We start from the raw sequence: 20463 nt of genomic DNA on the forward strand, positions 1-20463 counted from the left end.
ACTTGAACTTTGCATTAAACTGTTCACAAAAACATTATCAAATACAGTGAATTCCTTTCAGAACGACTTTCTTCAATCCAGATTACAGTGTTCTAGTGAACAGAATGTTTTAAAAACAAGTTTTCCTGGGGAACTTTAATTTTCAAAGAATGGGCTTCAGAAAATATAATGAAATAAAAACAATGCATTATACTGTTAGCTTTTAGTTAATTATTTGGTCCCTAGTATTTCCAGAGTTTCAGCAGTGGTATTTTCCTTCTTATAAAAAATCTACCACTATTTTATTTATTTAAAATTGTTTATATTCTGCCATGCTAGGCGGATTACGATTAAAACATAAAATACAATAATAAGGCACAACATAAAATCATATACCAATAAAAAAAACCCTGTGAATCATACAATAAAATCTGCATTGTCTTGTGTAGAGCTGTCTGAAAAGCTTCTTGAAAAAGCATTTCCTTAAGCCGTTTCCAAAACATTTTTAAATCCTGCAAAGATCTTAACTCATCTGGTGATAAAGAGATAATCAGGGACCACATTAGAATATATTTTTTCTGCATTCTAGGTTGAAATCAGGGAAAAGTATACTGTTTATAAAATGATATATATTTAAATAAAATGAATCTTATTGCCAGTGATGATATTATGCCTATGGAAAAAAGGAAAAAAAACCCTGTGCCTTACCCTTTACATTTTGTTGCTTCGGGTGGTCTTATAAAAGACAAATTGGGTTCTGACACCCAAAAATGGATTGAGAACAGACCTCCAATGTTCACATCTCCTTCTTTTGCAATAACAGGCAGATTGAAGTGTCCTAGTGTACAAGGTGGGTAAATGTTTCCTGGAACTACAGCCACAGACAAAAATTGCACCCACCAGCAAAGAAGAATGTATCTTAAATACATTGCTGTGGGTGAATGGAATTATCCTGAGAAAACCAACGAGCTAGTGTTTACTTTTGTAACATAATTTTGCATGAATGTTTTCTCTTGTTGATTTTTTGACATTCAGACTTGTCTCCAACAGAATTCCTTATTTTGCTTGAACATCGAAAATGTCCAAGATTCAACTAAAAACTAAAATAAGACCCTACAGTAGCAAATTCAATTTGTATTTTTAAGATTAATTTTGTTCACAATTTGCATATTTTGTAAATATTCTAAAATGTAATCTCGTAAACAAGGACTTTTTTTGCTGCATAGCATTCATTAGGAAGAATTTAAAGCAACCATACTGCCTCAGATCTAGCTTGTCAGCCAGGAACAACAAAGGCTATAACCAGCAATGATTCAGTCCCTGGCTTTCTGGCAGCCTTTTCCACTTGGCATCTCTGTCTGGTTTATATCGAATTTAGGATGTGAACTCTACTGGCATTTACAAATCTTTCACTTCTGTGGGATAGCGCCTGACTCTCACTGTTTTTTGTCTCCAAGCTGAAGTGGTAACAGTAAGAACTTTCCTCCCAGCTTCTGGTTCTACCTTGATATCTTTAGCATCTCGCTTTTAAAACAATTGATTTTGGACCATCTGTCCAATTAGTGTTCCCAAATCAGTCCCAGTTGCATGAGAGAAAAAGCAGCAAGCATAAAGGTGGAGACCATGCCCCTGCCTGTCTCTTCTTGTTAAACAATCTGCAATATTAGAAAGCCTATGGGGATTAAATTCATTCTATACTGATCCGAACATGTGCTATTTCAATTCCGGGTATACTAACCCTCTCATATGCTTTTCCTTTAGATTATGGGAGAAGATGCAATTTTCTCTCCTTGAAACAAGGAGTATCATCTGAGTTCTCTCCAGAGTAGGAGAAAAAACATGTGGGATTAGGTTCACTTATTCTTCTATGTTTTGTTCTCTTGCCTGCCACCTGGAACCGACCACTGCCTGCCTGACCATTCTCTTGCCTGCCACCTGGAACTGACCATCGCCTGCCTGACTATTCTCTGCCTGCCGCCTGGAACTGACCACTGCCTGCCTGACCATTCTCTTGTCTGCCGCCTGGAACCAACCCTCATTTGCCTTGACTATGCACGGACTGATTCTGGTATTGACCCCTGCTTTGGCTGACCTCTCCTGGACTAATACTCTGGCTCTGACCCTTGCGCTTCACTCGGACACTCTCTTCTGGCCTTCTTTGACCATTGGGCCAATCTACTTGGAAACCAACCGCGGCTTCTACTTGGCTAGACCTACAGGTGCTGCCTGTGTTGCCCGGAGGACCTCCTTGAACTGTTGCCTTCCTGAGGTCCCCGAAGCTTCTGGTGCAGGTCTAGCTCATCCACTCTGCTTCAGCAGTGAACCCTTGCTCATGGTGGGCACACCTCTCTGCTACCTCTCTAGGAGACCACCAGAGGCCCACCTAAGTCCAGGCGGTCCGGGTATCCAAGGGCTCAACCTGCGGAAACCCCAGACTGTTATTGGTGAAGCTCCAGCTAGCCTCTGTCTCCTTGTGTGCTCCATCTCCTGGTGGCAGGTGTTCTCTGGGTCCGACCAGAGGACCGTACCAATCCTGCACCAGGCCAAGAGTCCACCTCCAGTGTAACAGTATGAGATTGTAAATTTGGGTCTTCGGATTCCTAGGGATATTTCAAAGGTTTATCAATTGAACATCAATCCATTGGTGGAAAGTACAAAACATTTGCTGGATAGGTAGCAGTTTCTTGCAATACCTTGGTATAGCAGGATCCAATTGGTTAAAATGACCATTCTGCTAAAGTGACTATATGAGTTGCAAACTTTGCTGATATGGATCTTGAAAAAAGATGTGCTACTATGGAATGAGTTGATTTCTCAATTTATTTGGAATGGATAAACGCTTATGAAATTGTTGGGCTTGCAGTTTGATGTTCGTGATGGTGGCCTAAAACTGCCGAATGTGTGGGTTTTCAATGTGGCTTGTTTCTTACGCATAATAAGGGATTGGTTGGGGGAACAAAGTAGTGTCATATATTCAGTTAGATAGTGGCCTAGTGAAACCTCTAGGGCTATCATATTCTACATGCAGGAAAAGTGATACTCCCGTGGGGGTTAAAGACTGATCCATTATTTACATCTGTTCTTCAGGCCTGGAAATGGGTGAGGGTGAAATACGAGTAATCTCCAAAAGTCTCAATATTTTTGCCACTTAGAGGGAATGGGGCTTTTCCACTGGGAATAGATCATGTTGTTTTTCACAAATGGGAGAACGTTGGTCTTAGGCTGATTGGTCAATTGTTGTTAGATTCTCAACAGGGATACTTACATTTCAAACAATGAAAGACAAATATCACTTAGACCACAAGTACTTTTATGCCTATTTGCAAATATGTCATTGTATTATTGAATCTGTATTACATGGTAATAAGGAGATTTTTAAAGCAGGGAAATTTGAAGGGATAGTTATTAAATTTGTGCCTTAGTCTGGGCAACTTTCTAAATTATACAGGGGTATAATGGGATATTGGACAGTAGATCCATTCTCTTCTATAACAGTGAAATGGATGAAAGATCTGGGAATTGATCTGGAAGAAGATGATATTAGGTTTTCCTTATCTGGGCTGGGAAAATTAAAAGAAAGTGCTAATCTGTGAGAAACACAGTTTAAGGTGGTGCAAAGGCTTTACTTTTCATCATTGCGGGCATTTAAGGCTGGTATTACCTGGGACAGTGCTTGTCTGAAATGCAGGATGTTAGAAAGCACTTTTAGCCATTGTTTCTGGGCATGTGCGAGCATTCAAACCTTATGGAAATCAGTTTTTCAACATACCTGTACTTGGGCTGTGTATCTGTGCCTGATTATTGGTCTAGTTCCGTCTTGGTTTCTATTGTGTTTTTCTTCTGAAATCAATAAACATAAAAATAATTGTGAAACTGGGGGAAATGAAGATAATGGAGTCTCAGAATTTATTTCAGGCAATTAAAAATTACTCATCTAATGACAACTGTAGCTGAGACCTTCTTCTCAATCCTTGTTTCATGCAAATACATTTTTAAACCTTTTCATGGGAATGCTGCTTAAGGATATTGAGAAGTGCCAGCATTCCACATGAGAATCGATATTTGTTATAGCTTTGAGCTACTGTAAAAGGTTCAGGTATGAAATGATTTCAATGGAAGGGCAATATATGTATCTCATCTGAACAGGCTTCTTGGCATTTAATGGTAACTGATCAAAACTGTAAAATATTTTCTCCAAAGGCCGTCAAAAGCATTATTATTTCGTTAGAGGGGGAACAATTAGGTTCCAAAATGGAATGACCTCAAACTACTGAATATTCAAAATGGTTATCTCATGTTACTGTAGTGCTAGGCATCTTTCCAAAGAATCATCACAGTCCCTAAGGGCATGATAAGGATGCTGGTATGGGAATCCCTTATTCTGTCTGCCTCACAAAGGTAAAAAATGCAGTGCCTGATTTATCACAGATTTTCTGCTATTCTTTGCCTATTGGAAAATGTTTTGATAAATCAGACTTATGTTGCTATGGCTTTTTTTTTAATGATTCAGTTACTCTGTGTAGTAAAATAATAACCTCCAATTTGGACATCTTTCATTTACAAATGCCCTGTCAAAAGTCAAGTTTAGGGCACTATATATTACCTTGAGCTTTCAGCCATCTGGCAGGGCATGGAGAACCACAAAATACCTGACTTGGGGGGTTAGAGAACCACAAAATACCTGACTTGGGGGGTTATTGCTAATTAATGATCAGTTCTGATAAAATATTGTATGGGGCTAAAGATAATTAAATGAAATGTGTTTTGAGCAGTGAATATAGTATAAATAGAGTTTTGGTTTCCCAGACTGCACCTGAAGCATACTGCTATGTTTGACCTGAGGAAATCTGTAAGCTATAAGCATCCTGATCTCACCTTGTAATCATCCCTTAAATTTCTCATTGAACTAGTTTATCACCATGAGCACCACTATGAAAAGGTCTTTAACAAATCGCTTATTACTGTGATTTTAGACTGCTGTATGTTATGGTCATTGTAGAATAAAGTGAGATTCGGTCCTGGTGAGAAAGTGAACAATTTGCTTTATAGGAGGAACTACTTACTACCCGTGCATGAGCAATAGCAATAGCAAACAGTTCATTTTTGGAAGACCTTGCTTATCTGACTCTTTGCTAGCAGGAGAACTGGAATCACTCAGATGATTATCCTACTCAGGTAGAAGGATAAACTACAATTCTAACAATTCATTATTCATAAGAACATAAGAACATGCCATACTGGGTCAGACCAAGGGTCCATCAAGCCCAGCATCCTGTTTCCAACAGTGGCCAATCCAGGCCATAAGAACCTGGCAAGTACCCAAAAACTAAGTCTATTCCATGTTACCGTTGCTAGTAATAGCAGTGGCTATTTTCTAAGTCAACTTAATTAATAGCAAGTAATGGACTTCTCCTCCAAGAACTTATCCAATCCTTTTTTAAACACAGCTATACTATCTGCACTAACCACATCCTCTGGCAACAAATTCCAGAGTTTAATTGTTATGCAACTGGATATAAATACCTGCTGGAGGGAATGCTAATAATATCCTCCCATAGAATGGCCATCTAAGTAACATGGACATTCGTTTTGTGCCACCCTAAACTTGCATGCCAAGTTAAGTCTCTTGTGGACCAATTGTTCATAATCAAAACCTTTATAAATTAGTTCTAACACAGTGTTCAAAACACATGAATGTTAACTTAAAATCCCAAGCTGCACAGGTTCTTTTCAGAGTATGCAATAGCAGAAAATTACTTTGTATATTATTGGATTACTTAAATCAACACAATTATATCATCAAGTCAATTAGATAAGCATTTCTAGCATTACTTTCCAGATTCTGGTTTCTTAATGCAATTAGTCTAGTCTTATTATTATTGTGGATGTGCACATGGAATTTAATCTTTTAGCCCCATCAGGAAATCAAAGAAATGAGCAAGAAAGATTGATTGTATGTATAATAACCCATGTAGCTGGAAAAGAAAATTCTATCTGGATTTAGCCTGAGGGATGACTCATCTGCTCTGCTGCAAGATTGGTGGCTAATTTGGCCAGAACTGTACACTAGGCTAAATACCAGCAGCTGTATCAGTGAGGGTGACATGATAGACTGAGTATGATTGCAGCAGAAATGGGAAATTGTAAACCTCAGGTGTATGCCTTCTGCCAGTTAAACCATTTTATAATCTATGGAGCAAATAGCCTTTTGTTTTTATGTTCAGCTGAATTTTATTTAGTATTTATCACAGTTAGCAAACTGGTGATAAGCAACTTTTACACAACATGTATTGCTATTGCATATGGGCAGACATGTATTTTCTCTTTGTATGTGATATAGGGAAAAGAGAAATGGGTAAGGAAACGTGCATCCTTTCTAAAGGGCCTCTCCTTAAACTAAATAATAATTAAAAAAAAAAGCACAAGTTGTTTCATGTTCCATTACTCAGCTATTTATTTTCTCAAGCACCTTTACATAAGCTTGTGAAAAATAAATATATCTTAATTTGCAAAAGCTGTGCTGAAGAAATGTTATAAATTCCACATATAAACAAAAAGTCAGCAAATCGAGTTCTGGCTGCCCTGGCAACTATTGCGCTGTCAAGTCAATGCAGAATCAGTTTCAATGACATCTGAATTCTAGAGATGAAATACATCCCAAGACGTCAGAATCCTTGGGGAGACATGGAAGAAAGTCACATGTGCCAAATATCTGAAAAACAGCCAGGAAAAAAAGAGAACGTTGGGAGCTCTTGGAAAGAGATTTCATGAACTTGTACTATTGGAAGCTCTAGGAGGGTGGTAGAGCCTGATGGAGCATCCTCAGTGTTATGGCTGGTGGAAGAGATCTGCGCCACGAGTATTTACTTGCACATGTCTGGCACTGCCTAGCTTGGCACTTTGTGTGTGTGCAAGGGTCCTTTCATGTGGCATCTGTCTTTTTCTGATGCAGTGAAATGGCACCCACTGTATTCTCCTGTCTTGTTTGTGTCTATTATTTGGTCCAAAATATCCTCAGAGTAAGCTCACGCCTTCTTTCCCCTCTTTGTTTTGCGTGTGCATACGTTGGCATTTCTTCCTTTTTGTGTTTTGGGCATGGTCCTTTGTTGCAATTTTCTCTGTTTCCTGCGTCACATCTATCATGCTGCTTACCTTTGTCTTTCCGAGTCACACTGTATGGATATTTTCTTCTGTGCATCCTTTCCTTACTTTCTCATGCGCTCGTAAGTGTATCTTGTATTGGACTTGCTTTCTACTACTACTTTCTTTCATCTCTTTTCCCTTAATTATGGAGAGCATGTAGCTGCCTCTCCAAAGGGCTAGCGCAGGGGTCCTTGATAGCCACAAACAGGCCATATTTTCATGAGATTCACAATGACTATGCAGGAAATAGATTTTCCTGCACTGCCCCCATTGTATGCAAATCTATCTCATGATCTCATGCATATTCATGCTGGGGTAGATTTTATAAATGTACACGCGGGCGTACTTTTGTTCGTGCACCAGGCGCGAACAAAAGTACGCTGGATTTTATAAGATACGCGCATAGCCGCGCGTATCTTATTAAATCCGGAGTCGGCGCGCGCAGGTTGCACAAATGTGCACCCGCTTGCGCGCGCCGAGCCCAGCGCGCGCTGCCTGTTCCCTCCGAGGCCGCTCCGAAATCGGAGCGGCCTCGGAGGGAACTTTCCTTCCGCCTCCCTTCACCTTCCCCTCCCTTCCGCTACCTAACCCACCCCCCCGACCCTATCTAACCTCCCCCTACCTTTGTTGGCAGATTTACGCCTGCAGGTTGCTGGCGCGCTATCACCTGACCCGGGGGCGTGGTCCGGAGGCCTCGACCACGCCCCCGGGCCGGCACCACGCCCCAAAATGCCGTGTCACTCACGGCACGCCCCCGACACGCCCCCTTTGCAAAGCCCCGGGACTTACATGCGTCCCGGGGCTTGTGCGCGCCGCCGAGCCTATGCAAAATAGGCTTGGCGCACGTAGGGGGGGTTTGGGGTAGGTTTTCGGGGGGTAAGTGCGTATCGTACACGCGTACCCCTTTGAAAATCTACCTCTGTGGATATCCTGAAATTCTGGCCTGTCTGTGGCTCTCAAGGCAGGAGTTGGCCAGCCCTGGGCATGCCACTAGTGGATGGATGCACGCATGCATTCTCTGAGGACTGTTAAGGAGGGGAAGAGAGGACCCTTTTAGAGGTGTGGTAGTATGTACTGCTTAATTTCTTGTTTTGCACCAGCTGCTTTCCATATTGTTTGTGAGACATCTTCACTGACATTCCTTTTATCAGGCTTTCAGCCTCATCCTGACTTGCTAGAAGCAGTAGATGGAAGAAATATCAGAACCTCATTGTGGTATCAGAACCACAATGAGGTTCTGATACCCCGACATTTTGTTCCCAAGGAAAGAGGGAAAAGTGTGGAAATCTAATAATATTTTTGTAAATAATTTTCTTTTAATTTTTCCTGCATTTATTGTCTTTGAAGTTAGAACATAAGAATTGCCATACTGGGTCAGACCAGGGGTCCATCAAGCCCAGCATCCTGTTTCCAACAGTGGCCAATCCATGTCACAAATACCTGGCAAGTACCCAAACATTAAATAAATCTCAAGCTACTATTGTTTATTAATTAACAGCAGTTTTTGGATTTTTCCTCTAGGAACTTATCCAAACCTTTTTTAAACCCAGTTACACTAACTGCACATCCTCTGGCAATTAATTCCAGAGCTTAAGTATGTGCTGGGTGAAAAATAACTTTCTTCAATTTGTTTTAAATGAGCTATTTGCTAACTTCATGGAGTGCCCCCTGGTACTTCTATTATCTGAGAGGATAAATAACCGATTTACATTAACTTGTTCAAGTCCTTTCATGATTTTGTAGACTTCTATCATATCCCCCCCCCCCCCCCCTCAGTCGTCTTTTCTCCAAACTGAACAGCCCTAACTTCCTTAGCCTTACCTCATAGGGCAGCCATTCCATGCCCCATATTATTTTTGTCCCCTTCTCTGCACTTTCTCCAGTACAGAGAAGGGTTTAGACTTAGTGGTATGTGTGCATATGAATGAGATTTGAGTGCAGGAGTATGGGTGCATGTGTATAGTGGAGATCCACATAGTGTATACTTGTTCTAGTGATTGTGCGAGAGTGGAATGAAAAAGTATGAGTGTTGGGGGAGGGAGGTTCCTGTATGGATAGAATGTCGAGATGCTTGTGCAGTGGGTAAGGGTCTAGCTATGTTGTTCTTAAACAGACAAGTGCTGCAGTGATCCTGGTACTTTTCAAAAATGTCTAGAAACTGCTTTCAAAAAGAACAACTTCAAATCTCTCTCATGATACATCCTTTTCCATGATAATCAAATAGGATAGAGTAAAGGGGGGCAAAAAAGGGGGGCCTAGCCAAGCTCCCGTGGTTTCCATGGGAAGAAAATAAAAAATACATTTTTCTTCCCCCTAGGAAATAATAAGAGGAAGATGGTGGAAAAACGGAGGCTGGCAGGACTTACCGGTACTTTCAGACAGCCACCAACAAGGACTGAACTTCACAATCTGGGTAAACAAAGAAGCGTGGGGGTAGCTTGCTTATTACGGCGGTTACTACCCTAAACCAATTAAGCCTGATACATCACTTTGAATGCATATACAGAGTCGCTCTCTGCTTCTACAGCAGGGGGAAATGTGGAAAACAGGATTTGCATTCAGACAACCACCAACATGGACAGAACTTCACAATCTGGGTAAACAAATAAGCGTGGGGGTAGCTTGCCTATTACGACAGTTACTACCCTAAACCAATTAAGCCTGATACATCACTTTGAATACATATACAGCACTGCTGTTTGCTTCAGCGGTAGGGGGAAATGTGGAAAACAGGTTTTACATTCAGACAACATCCAACAAGGCATTGATCTGTGCAGTCTGGGTAACCAAGCATCGGGGTAACTTGCTTGATGTGGCGGTTACTACCCTTAACCATTAAGTCTTATGCTCACCTTTGATGCAACTTCAACATTACTCGCTGCATCAATGACAGGGGATGGCAGGAAATTTGAATCTAACAGTTACCAACAAGGGCCCTGAACTTGGTGGTTGATGAAACAGATAAGTATGGGAGCTTGCTGGGCAGACTGGATGGGCCGATTGGCCTTTTTCTGTCGTCATTTCTATGTTTCTATGTTTCCTACTCTGAGCAGAAGTAAATCTGCTTGGGGAAGGCAAATGAAACTCGGGTAACTAGGTGGGTGGTGGCAGAGCCAGAAGCGGAGCACAGGTTGACTGCTTCTCCTGCGTGCTCTGAATATCTTTTTATGGGCCCTTCTGAGTAACTTTCTGAGTCTTCCAAAACATCCATAACAAAAGGAGAAAATTGTGAGCTATTGAAAAGAGTTTCCAAACAATGTTGGAGCCATTATTTGGGTTGCGAGGAAAGCCACCACAATATTTTCTTTTATTTGATATATACTATAGCCAAAAATTGAACTGTATATAACACTTATACAGTATATATATATTCAGGTACAAAAACTTAGATTGTAAGCCCTCTGGGGATAGAGAAATACCTATAGTACCTGAATGTAAACCGGTGTGATGTCTCAATTGAGATGAATGTCGGTATATAAAAATAATAAATAAATAAATAAATAAATAAATAAATAAATATATATATATACATCTCCCTTTTATGACAATGTGTATTCTGAAATCCACCGCCTCGTGATATTTACCTAGCAGAGGCTCTGAGGGGGGTCAACTCTAAGAGCTGCTGTCTGAATTATTAACGATGCTATGATAGTGACACAAAGCTCACATGCAATCTGAATTTTCAGCAGTGAAATAGAACTGCACTTTTTGTTTATGAAAAATGAAGGCACTCAAAGTTCATTTCTTCCTAGTCATGATTTCCATGAGGCATATTTTAAGTGAGCACTGAATGGAGGGAAGCCATGGGAATTGCTTTCTTGCTGCTGGCAGTGCTGTAATTATGAAGGTATCTCTGCTGACATCTGGGGCAACATTAAAATACAGAGGCTCCTTTGGGAGCATCCCTGCCCTTTATGTACTGTGCATATATTTATCATGAGAGTTAAAACGCATAATTAATGTGGAGCTTTTAAATATTTGTGGACTGTAATTTCTTTATATAAATCTAATACTTGATTTATACTGTCAGGAGCCAGGTTAGTTAAGTCTGTCAGTATGTGTGCTTTTTAGCAGTAATCCTCTGCAGTTAACGCAAATAAATAAGAGTGTGTTCCATTATTATCTCTGCATGTCTACTAGAGCAGTGGTTCCCAACCTTTTTTTGGCCGGGACACACCTGACAGATGGTTCTCACATGCGTGACACACTGTACATGTGACCATCACGGGGCTAAATGTAAACATGCACGCTGCATCCACAGGAATCCCCTCAACCCCCAGCAATGAGTGCAGAACAGATCTAGGGCATTAACCTGTACAACTCGCCATACAAAAAAAAATATTCTGGTTCTGATGACATCTCAGTAAAAGCAAGACAAACTCCCTTTACTACCAGGCACAATAGCCTTCCTTGTGAAAAGACAGTAATTTACCACTAATGCATATCCTATTGAGAAAACACAACAAATAAGATTGATACAATTGCCTACATGCTAGTAAAATACCTCACCTCGGTCACACACCCAGAACTGACCTTTACCAAGTTCAGAAAAACCACAAATTATAAATATGGAGACAGAAACTGGAATGGAAAACCAAAAAAGTCACTCTGCATGCAATGCAAACCTGGAGAAATGGAAAGAGAAATATAGCATCTAACAGGATTTGCAATAATGCACACAAACTAACCCGCACAAAGTTACACCTGTATTATGGAACACACTCAACAGTAACAATCCTGTCTAAGAAATACAACTATTAAACCAGGCCCTAAACATTAAATCATTTCCTATTGGGAAAACAGAATAAGCCAAGCTGCTATACAGCTCCACACAGAAATAATTGTAAAGCTATACTAAAAATGTTACAAAACAGCTGCTGAATAGAATAATATCCAACAATTAAAAACTCAGAAAAATTATTAAAACATGTCCAAATATCAATAAAATATTTCAAAACAGCAGATATCGCATAATAACCAATAATTAAAATGGCAGTCAATCAAGAAAAATAAATTTAAAAAGCCACCTTTATTTACCCTCTCCAGCAACTCTCCTATTCCATTCCCTTCCAGGCCAATAGCACTCACCAGAAGCAACAAGGGCTGCTGAAGCTCTGTCCTCACAGTCCTCTTCCTTAGCACCCACAACTAGTCACTCATACACACCCCCACTTAGACCCCATGACCAGACTTGGTCTCTTTCACACCAGTCATCTTCCTGACCTGTCTCTCTCACACACACAGAAACACATCACCTCCCTAACCAGTCTCTCTCTCAATCACACTCATGCTTTCTTATATACAAGCTCTCAATCACACACAAATGCTCTCACACCTATTCACACCAGCTCTCACCTAGGCACTGATTCACACCCACAAGCTCTCACCCAGACTTCCATTCACACCAACTCATACAAGCTCTCACCCTGGCACCCATTCACACCCACAAGCTCTCACCCAGGCACCCCCACACACAAGCTCTCACCCATTCACACCCATAGACATATGCTCTCACCCATGCATCCATTCACACCCACAGACACAAGCTCTCACCCAGGCACTCATTCACCCCCCCACACACAAACTGTCACCAAAAACTTCTTCTTCCTTCACTGCAGGGATGGGCTCCAGTTCCGCCACAGCTTTACTCCAGTGGGCCTTTTTTTTTCGCCGCCACAGGGATGGGCTCCCATGGAGGCCTTGTTTGGGTTCAGGTTTCCTCTTTGCTGCTACAGGGATGGGCTCCCATGATGGCCTTGTTTGGTCGGGGTTGGGTTTCCTCTTTGCAGATACAAGGATGGGCTCCCGTGGCGGCCTTGCTTCGTCGGGGTTCGACATTACCATTCCTCCCAACCCATCCCCGGGCTATGAGATGTCTGCCTCACTGGCTAATCAAAGGCTTTCTCCCTTCTTCCTACTCCCACTGGCAGGTAGAAGGGAGGAGGCTTCCGATTGGCCTGCGCGGGGGCAGGCAGAATGAAGGAGGCTTCCCATTAGGCAGTGGGGGTAGGAAGAAAGGAGGCTTCCAATTGGCTCACGGGGCTGGAAAAAGGGAGCAGGAAAGTAGAATGGGGTAGTGGGACTCTGGGAGATGTGACACACCTGCCGGTGTTTGGCGACACACCGGTTGAGAAGCGCTGTACTAGAGCACAGAGCAATGGTCACCATCCTCAGCTCTAACCCCAATCTATTACTGTGGGTTGTTCTTGTACATTTTGGCTAATTTTATCTTATTTTCTATGTTGGGTTACTGTGAATGAAATAATGCAGTCTCCACATACATTATAGAAATTAACTTCTGCAAGCCAGTTACAGCTGAAAAACATTTTGTTGGCTAGATTCATCAAAATATTGCGTGTGGTAGGAAGAGGGCTATGTTTTTTTATGATAATAGCTTATTTATCACAATGTGCATTGTCTTAGTGCTTTGCATAGCTATTACTGTAAAGTGTGTTAACTTTCCACACTAAGACCACAATTATTGCATTTCCTACAACCACTGGTGGGGCGGGAAGGAGAGAGAGAGAGAGAGTATCTATAAGGCCCTTGTAGTAGTTAGCTATTTTTGCTACTATAGGAGGCCCACCTAGTAACTCAAGGTGAGGTTTAGGTAGTAGTGTAGGGGTTAAGGACCACTTTGACATGCAGAGTGAGACGTATGAATAGAACAGTACATCTTGTGAAGATTTGATGTCTTTCGGAGAGTGAAAACTCACACAATGATGAAATTTGTACAATGTTCTCTCAACCTAACTTGATGTAAACTTACACAACGTTGAGATTTGTACAATGTTCTCTCTCAGTCTAGCTTGATGTCACCCAGGAAGAGAGTCCATCAAGCTAGGTTGAGAGAATATTGTACAAATCTCATTGAGGTGTGAGTTTCCACATGCCGAAAGACATCAAATCTTCACAAGAGTGCACTGTTCTGTTCATACATCTCACTCTGCAAGTCAAAGTGGCCCTTAACCCCTACACTACTACCTAAACCTCACCTTGAATTACTAGGTAGGCCTCCTATAGTAGCATAAATAGCTGCTTACTATAGTGCCACCCCCAGAGGCTCTCTCTCTCTCCTTTCCTCTTCTCCTATATCTCAGGCCCATCCCCAGCCTAAAAATGCCCAAAACAGAATTTGTGAAAAAATTGCAATTTGCGTTATGGGCATATCGCACAGCTTAACACCAATGAAAAAGGTGTAGTTATTTTCGGTATTAAAACTTTGTGAAGCCAGCCCACTTTTACAAAATTCTACCCTGACTCCATCCCAATCCCTCCCCTTTTAAAAATTAGCATCGCACCATGCGTTATGGTGCTTTTTGCATGCGTTAAGGTGTTTTTCGAGAAAACACCATAATGCGAGTTGTGTGAATATGCTGATGGCAGAAAAACCTTTGGGTCAGAAACCTTGGTCTGAACCCTCTGGGCAAAATGCACAAGTTGCAAAAAGATCTTACTGTTTCAGCAAATCAAGGCTGAATTGAGAAAGTGAATAACAGGAAATAAAGTGAGACTACGCTTCTGAGTACGACCATAAATAATTATCTGTGAAGTCAAGGACATGCGTACTAGGAACTGATAAGGGGAACAGAAACTAGGCCATGTTGACAGTTGGCAAGATAAGGAAAATGTGACCTGGAATGTAGGTATGGAGCAATAACGAGCTGATTAAAATTTCTAGCTTGCAATGCATATTAGGAAACCTATAAAAACAGTTGGAAAGAAGAAGTAGTCAAGCAAAGCTGTACTATGATTGGGGCGTGTACGTAATGTAATGTGAGTATAGCAGTAAGGTGTCTTATATTAATTTGCTTGCCATTTATGTGTTAGATTCTTTGCTTCCTGTATAGGCCATTTGTAGCCTATACAGTTTTATAACAGTAACCAGATATCAATATAGCATGTGACAAATTTAGACTAATAAAAAATTTTTATTGCATTAAGAAGCCCTTGCAATTGGTAGTTTGTTCAGTGTCATTTTCTCTCATATAACAATAGTAAAAAAGAGTTTAAAAACAGTTGGAAAATGACCCCCCTAGTTTGCTTGTGATGAGCTTTGAAGAGGAAAACTTCCTGGGCCCAATATTGAAAGAGGCTAAGTGGTGGCTGAGAAATATCCGTCTGTGTTCAGTGGCCACCACCTAACTGGATAAGTCACTTATCTGACTAAATAGATAACCGGAAAGTCAATGGGCAGAGAATGGGCGGATCAGGGCAGCCCTACTTATCAGGTGCACTTAACTGGATAAGTGCCTATATTCAGCCTTATCTAGTTAAGTTAACTGAATAGGTTAAATCTCCGCAATAGCAGGTCTAAAGTTATCAGCCATGCAGCTGAATATCCCTTCAAAGTTAGATAACCAGATATCTTTGAATGTAGGGCCCCCTTTGTTTTGCACTGACCTCAAGAGATATTCAAACTTTATTTTATTTTTTTAAATACTTCTACACTAAAGGGTAGATTTTCAAAGGCCCGAGTGTGCAAATCGTGGGGTTTACGGGTGTGGCTGAGCCTTGCGCGCGCCAAGTGAATTTTCGAAAGGTCCCTGCCAAGTGAATAAACCCCAATACGTGCCTACGTGATGGACCTCTTCAAAGGGATGGGCCTGGGGGGGGGGGCATGTTCTGGGTGGGGAGGGATAGGGCGGGGCCGGGACAGTGCCATTGATAGCTGTTCCGAAGACTTGCGCGCCGGCAGCTGGTCGGCGCGTGCAACTTACTTCAGCTCTGCTGAAGTAAGTTGCAAAACAAAGAAAAAAACAAAAAAAGATACAGTTTAGGGGGTGAGGAGGAGAGGAGAAGTGAGAGGGAATTTAGGTAGGGGAGGGGTAAAGAAGTTCCCTCCCAGTCCGCTCCTTAATTGGAGCGGACTGGGAGTGAACTGGGGAAGGCCCAAATGCGTCACCCTGTGGAAATTGCAAAAGCCCCCCCCCTTGCATGTGCCGCCCGCACATACGTGCACAGATTATAAAATCTGGTGTGCATGTGCACACAGGCAATGGATTTTCTAACATAAAACACATCAGTAGAATCACAATCTGTAACAGATTTTCTCTTCACCTGGTATCCTGTAACTGGGTCTATCCACATCTCTCCTTCAATAGCATTGCTACATTGGTTACATTTTCAATGGCTTCCGATGGTTTAATGATTCTGTTATTGAAATAAGAATGTAAAATCCAATCTCGTATATTAACACCACGTGATGTAGCTATTAATGGGGTCTCCTTAAAGATCACTATCAAGACGTTGTGTAATAGTATTCTTAAAATTTTTTCTTAAAGGTGCTATTATTGTTGTCTAAAGAGCCATCATAACACCTGCAGGCATACCAGCATATTTTGCTTGAAGGTTTTGCCACCTCAGGTCATTTTTAATCATTGGCCCCAGTCCTTTATTTTTCCACCAATTTTTTTGGATTTTTTGTTTTTGTAAAATTCAATATCGGGGTAAATACGCTCATTGAAGTAACTCGAAAATTTTATTTAAAGCCCAGTCCGACGCGCGTTTCGCTCCGCTTCATCAGGGACTGAAACAAGAATCTTCCGCTTTTATTTTTGGAGATAAATTGCCCCGTTACTCAGTTGTTGGCTTACTTCTAGCCTTCTGTGAAGGACAAACAACTATTATTTGATAAGCTGTGCAGCACACTCATAGTTTAAAATTGGCACGTACCTGGGTAGAACTAAGTAGAACTGTAATGCACTCACCCAACCTTACCGCCGTGTTTCTCTCTCTGGCGTCCGAGCGGAGATGCCGTGAGATTCTCGCTGATTTTAAATGATTTTACATTTGGCAGCTGTGTGAAATCAAGCTGGTATTAAATGATTTTACATTCGGCAGCTGTGTGAGATCAGGCCAAGTCGGCTGGATAAGTGACATTTACATAAAATGCACCCATTCTATTTCTTTATTAAGTCCAGTTGGATGTACTGTATTGAGTGTAAAAATCCAGCGTTGTTCGCTTTGTCGAAGTCGTAATAACCTGTCACCTCACCTCCAGTGCGGTGGTGTTATCTCCAGAATGGTCCACTTAATGTCAACAAATGCATGTTTATGCTCCATGAAGTGTGCAACCAATGTCTCCTCAGTTCTTCCCATTTTTAGACAACACTTATGTTCTGTCAGTCGTGTGCGAAAGGGACGCTTTGTCATGCCCACGTAGATAAGTGAGCAGGGGCAAAATATTGCATAAACAACATATGATGTTCTGCACGAAGAAGGTGGTAATGATACTGATCGTCCTGTTGCTGTACGTATTGTGGTCTGGGTTGATTTTAGAGTACAGAACGTGCAATTAGCACAATCATTGGATATGATGTGAGGTATTGATGGCTCACGTAGGCTGGAATGCACGATTTGATCTTTTATGTTCCTGCCTCTGGAGTAAGCTATACGTATTGGCTCTTTGAACATGGGATGAAGATCTTGTAAAATTGACCAATGTGCTCTGATGGCTCTGCTAATAGATGAGGATGCGAGCGAATGTCTCATAACCAGCGTCTGCGGGTTCGAATCCGGCGAACTCCTTGGGAGGAACAGGTAATCACGATTTGAATACAGTGCTCTGCGGTATGCCCTCTTCACGCAAGATATAGGATACCCTCGTTGCAAGAATTGTTTTGCCAATTGTTCTGCCTGTGTTTTGAATTCTTCTTCTTCTGTACATAGGCGTCGGATGCGCATAAATTGCCCTACAGGTAGATTAGACTTAAAAGTATGCGGATGGAAGCTGTCGAATCTGAGGAAGTTATTACGCTCATTCTGCTTCCGATAGAGAGTAGTGATGATGCTGTCACTGCTTCTAGTGACAAGAATGTCTAGATACGCCACTTGATGTTGGTCATAATTGATGGTAAATTTCAGACAAGAATTCAAATTGTTTAACCATAAATGGAACTCTAAAAGAGATGCAACAGATCCTTGCCAGATTATGAACACGTCGTCAATATAACGTTTCCAGTGTTTGATCTGTGCAGACCACTGATTTTGATAAATATACTGTGATTCAAAAGCAGTAACGAATAAATTGGCTACATCCGGGGCCATGGCTGCCCCCATGGCTGTACCACAGATTTGTAAGTAAAACTTGTCCTGGAACATAAAGTAGTTCTTGCTTAATGCCAAATGTAAGAGTTCAATCACAAATGATGTTGGAATACGTTGTGGGGGCACCCGAGTCTTTAGTACAGTGGAGATTACAGTCAACAATTCATCCTGTGGAATAACTGTGTAGAGGGATTCGATGTCCATGGTGACAAGTATGCTGTCACTAGTTAACTCAACTGTGGAAAGAAACTTCAACATTTCAGAAGAGTCTTTAATGTATGAATTTGATTATTCGATGATTAAAAATGACCTGAGGTGGCAAAACCTTCAAGCAAAATATGCTGGTATGCCTGCAGGTGTTATGATGGCTCTTTAGACAACAATAATAGCACCTTTAAGAAAAAATTTTAAGAATACTATTACACAATGTCTTGATAGTGAGACTTGCACTCGTTGTGCTTTATTATAACTGTTTATAGTGTGTGTCTCCTTAAAGATCTCATGAAGAGCTATAACATGCCAATGTTTTTTTGATTGATGCCGCTATAGCTGAAGTAGTCATGCTTTGTTGAAGTACACACACTAGACGATTGCTTTTCTTTTTTGATTTGTATTTCAGCAAATCACTTCTTTCAGAGTATTTTGCATGTTTATATGCTTGTTTGACATCTCTATATAGATACCCCCTAGTTCTAAATCTTTCAGGTAATAATTTAGCCTGTTACTCAGACTCATCCAATGTAGAATATATTCGGCAAATCTGAAAAAATTGACTAACCAGAAGTCCTCTTTTAAAAGATGTGGCATTATGGCTGTGGTACTGTAATAAATTGGTTTTATCTGTTGGCTTGCAATGGACTGTTCTTGTGATACTTTGTCCCTGAATTTGGACCAACACATCTAAATATGCTATTGAATTTCTTTCACATTGAAATGTAAATTGGAGATGTTTATTTAAGGAATTAATCTACTTGATAAATGCTGACAGGTCTGTCTCAGATGCAGTACATATCATAAATATATCATCAATATACCAGTACCACTTAAAGATATAATGCCACCATTGGATAGTGTAAATATTACATTGCTCAAAATTGGCCATAGAGAGGTTGGCTACCAATGGAGCTGATAAGGAACTCATAGGAATACCATGAGATTGATGATAGAAATGGTCATTAAAGATAAAATAATTATTAAACAAAACTATTTGAGCTAGTTCTACCAAAAAAGATGTAGGTATATGTTGAAAGCTCAAATGTTGTGTCAAGTATGTCGCAATAATCTTCAGGGCCACTTGTTGTGGAATCTGTGTATACAAAGACTGTATATCCATAGTCACAAACAGCACAGGATGTTTGTCTAATTGCAATGCTGATAAGTTTTTCAAAAATTGTACTGTATTTTTAAGGAACAATGGAACCTGTATTACTAGCGGTTGCAAAAATTGATCAACAAAAATAGCCAATGGTTCTAAAAAGACCCACTTAAAGACACAATGGGTCTAATGGGAGGTGTCTTAAGGTTCTTATGAATTGTAGGGACTGAATAAATAGTAGGTGTCCTTGGATGTTCAATTAACAAGAACCTCTTCTCTTTAGCTGTAAGAAAATTTGTTGAATTAAACATTTAATCTGCCATTGTAACAAAACCAGAGGGTCCTGACATAAAAATCTGTATCATTAAGATGCTCCCACATAATTTGTTCATATCTAGAGTGGTCCTGCAATACTATTGCTCCCCCCCTTGCTGCAGGTTTGATAACCAGAGTAGGGACTTCAGCTAATGTAGACAAAGCTATTCTCTGTGATTTACACAAGTTATGATAACGGGGTTTATCATTTAATTCAATGACCTGTATATCTTTGGCACATTTTAGCTCTTCATGAGATCTTTAAGGAGCCCCCATTAATAGCTACATCACGTGGTTCTAATATATGAGATTAGATTGTACATTCTTATTTCACCAATAGAACCATTAAACCATTGGGAAGCCATTGAAAATGTAACCAATGTAGTGTAAGCAGCAATGTTATTTGTTTATTTATTTATTTTTAACTTTTATATACCGACATTCTTGTATAGGATACAAATCACACCGGTTTACAATAAACATAACATCGCATGAGAGCGTTACATAGAACAATCTGGTTAACAGTGAACTTAACATCGCCTAGGAACGTTACATGGAACCAACGGGAGTTACAAGATACTGGGTGAAGAGAAAACCTATTATAGACTGTGATTCTACTGATGTGGTTTATGTTATTGTTTGCCTGTTGCGTCCGTCGCTGC

General features: G+C 40.7%; 1 protein-coding gene across 1 annotated transcript in view; it reads right to left on the reverse strand.

Annotated features, from left to right (window-relative positions):
* The window catches only part of LOC115099594 (extracellular calcium-sensing receptor-like), a 36478-nt gene extending 18103 nt beyond the window's left edge, over positions 1 to 18375 (reverse strand). Inside the window, exons 1-2 of the mRNA XM_029617329.1 lie at positions 17880 to 18375; positions 688 to 850 (exon numbers count right to left, since the gene is read on the reverse strand). Coding sequence (XP_029473189.1) covers positions 688 to 850; positions 17880 to 18375 — 659 coding nt within the window. The remainder of the gene's footprint in view (positions 1 to 687; positions 851 to 17879) is intronic.
* Positions 18376 to 20463: the final 2088 nt, after the last annotated feature.

The sequence above is a fragment of the Rhinatrema bivittatum genome, chromosome 9 (genome assembly GCF_901001135.1).
Source record: "Rhinatrema bivittatum chromosome 9, aRhiBiv1.1, whole genome shotgun sequence".
Lineage (NCBI taxonomy): Eukaryota > Metazoa > Chordata > Amphibia > Gymnophiona > Rhinatrematidae > Rhinatrema > Rhinatrema bivittatum.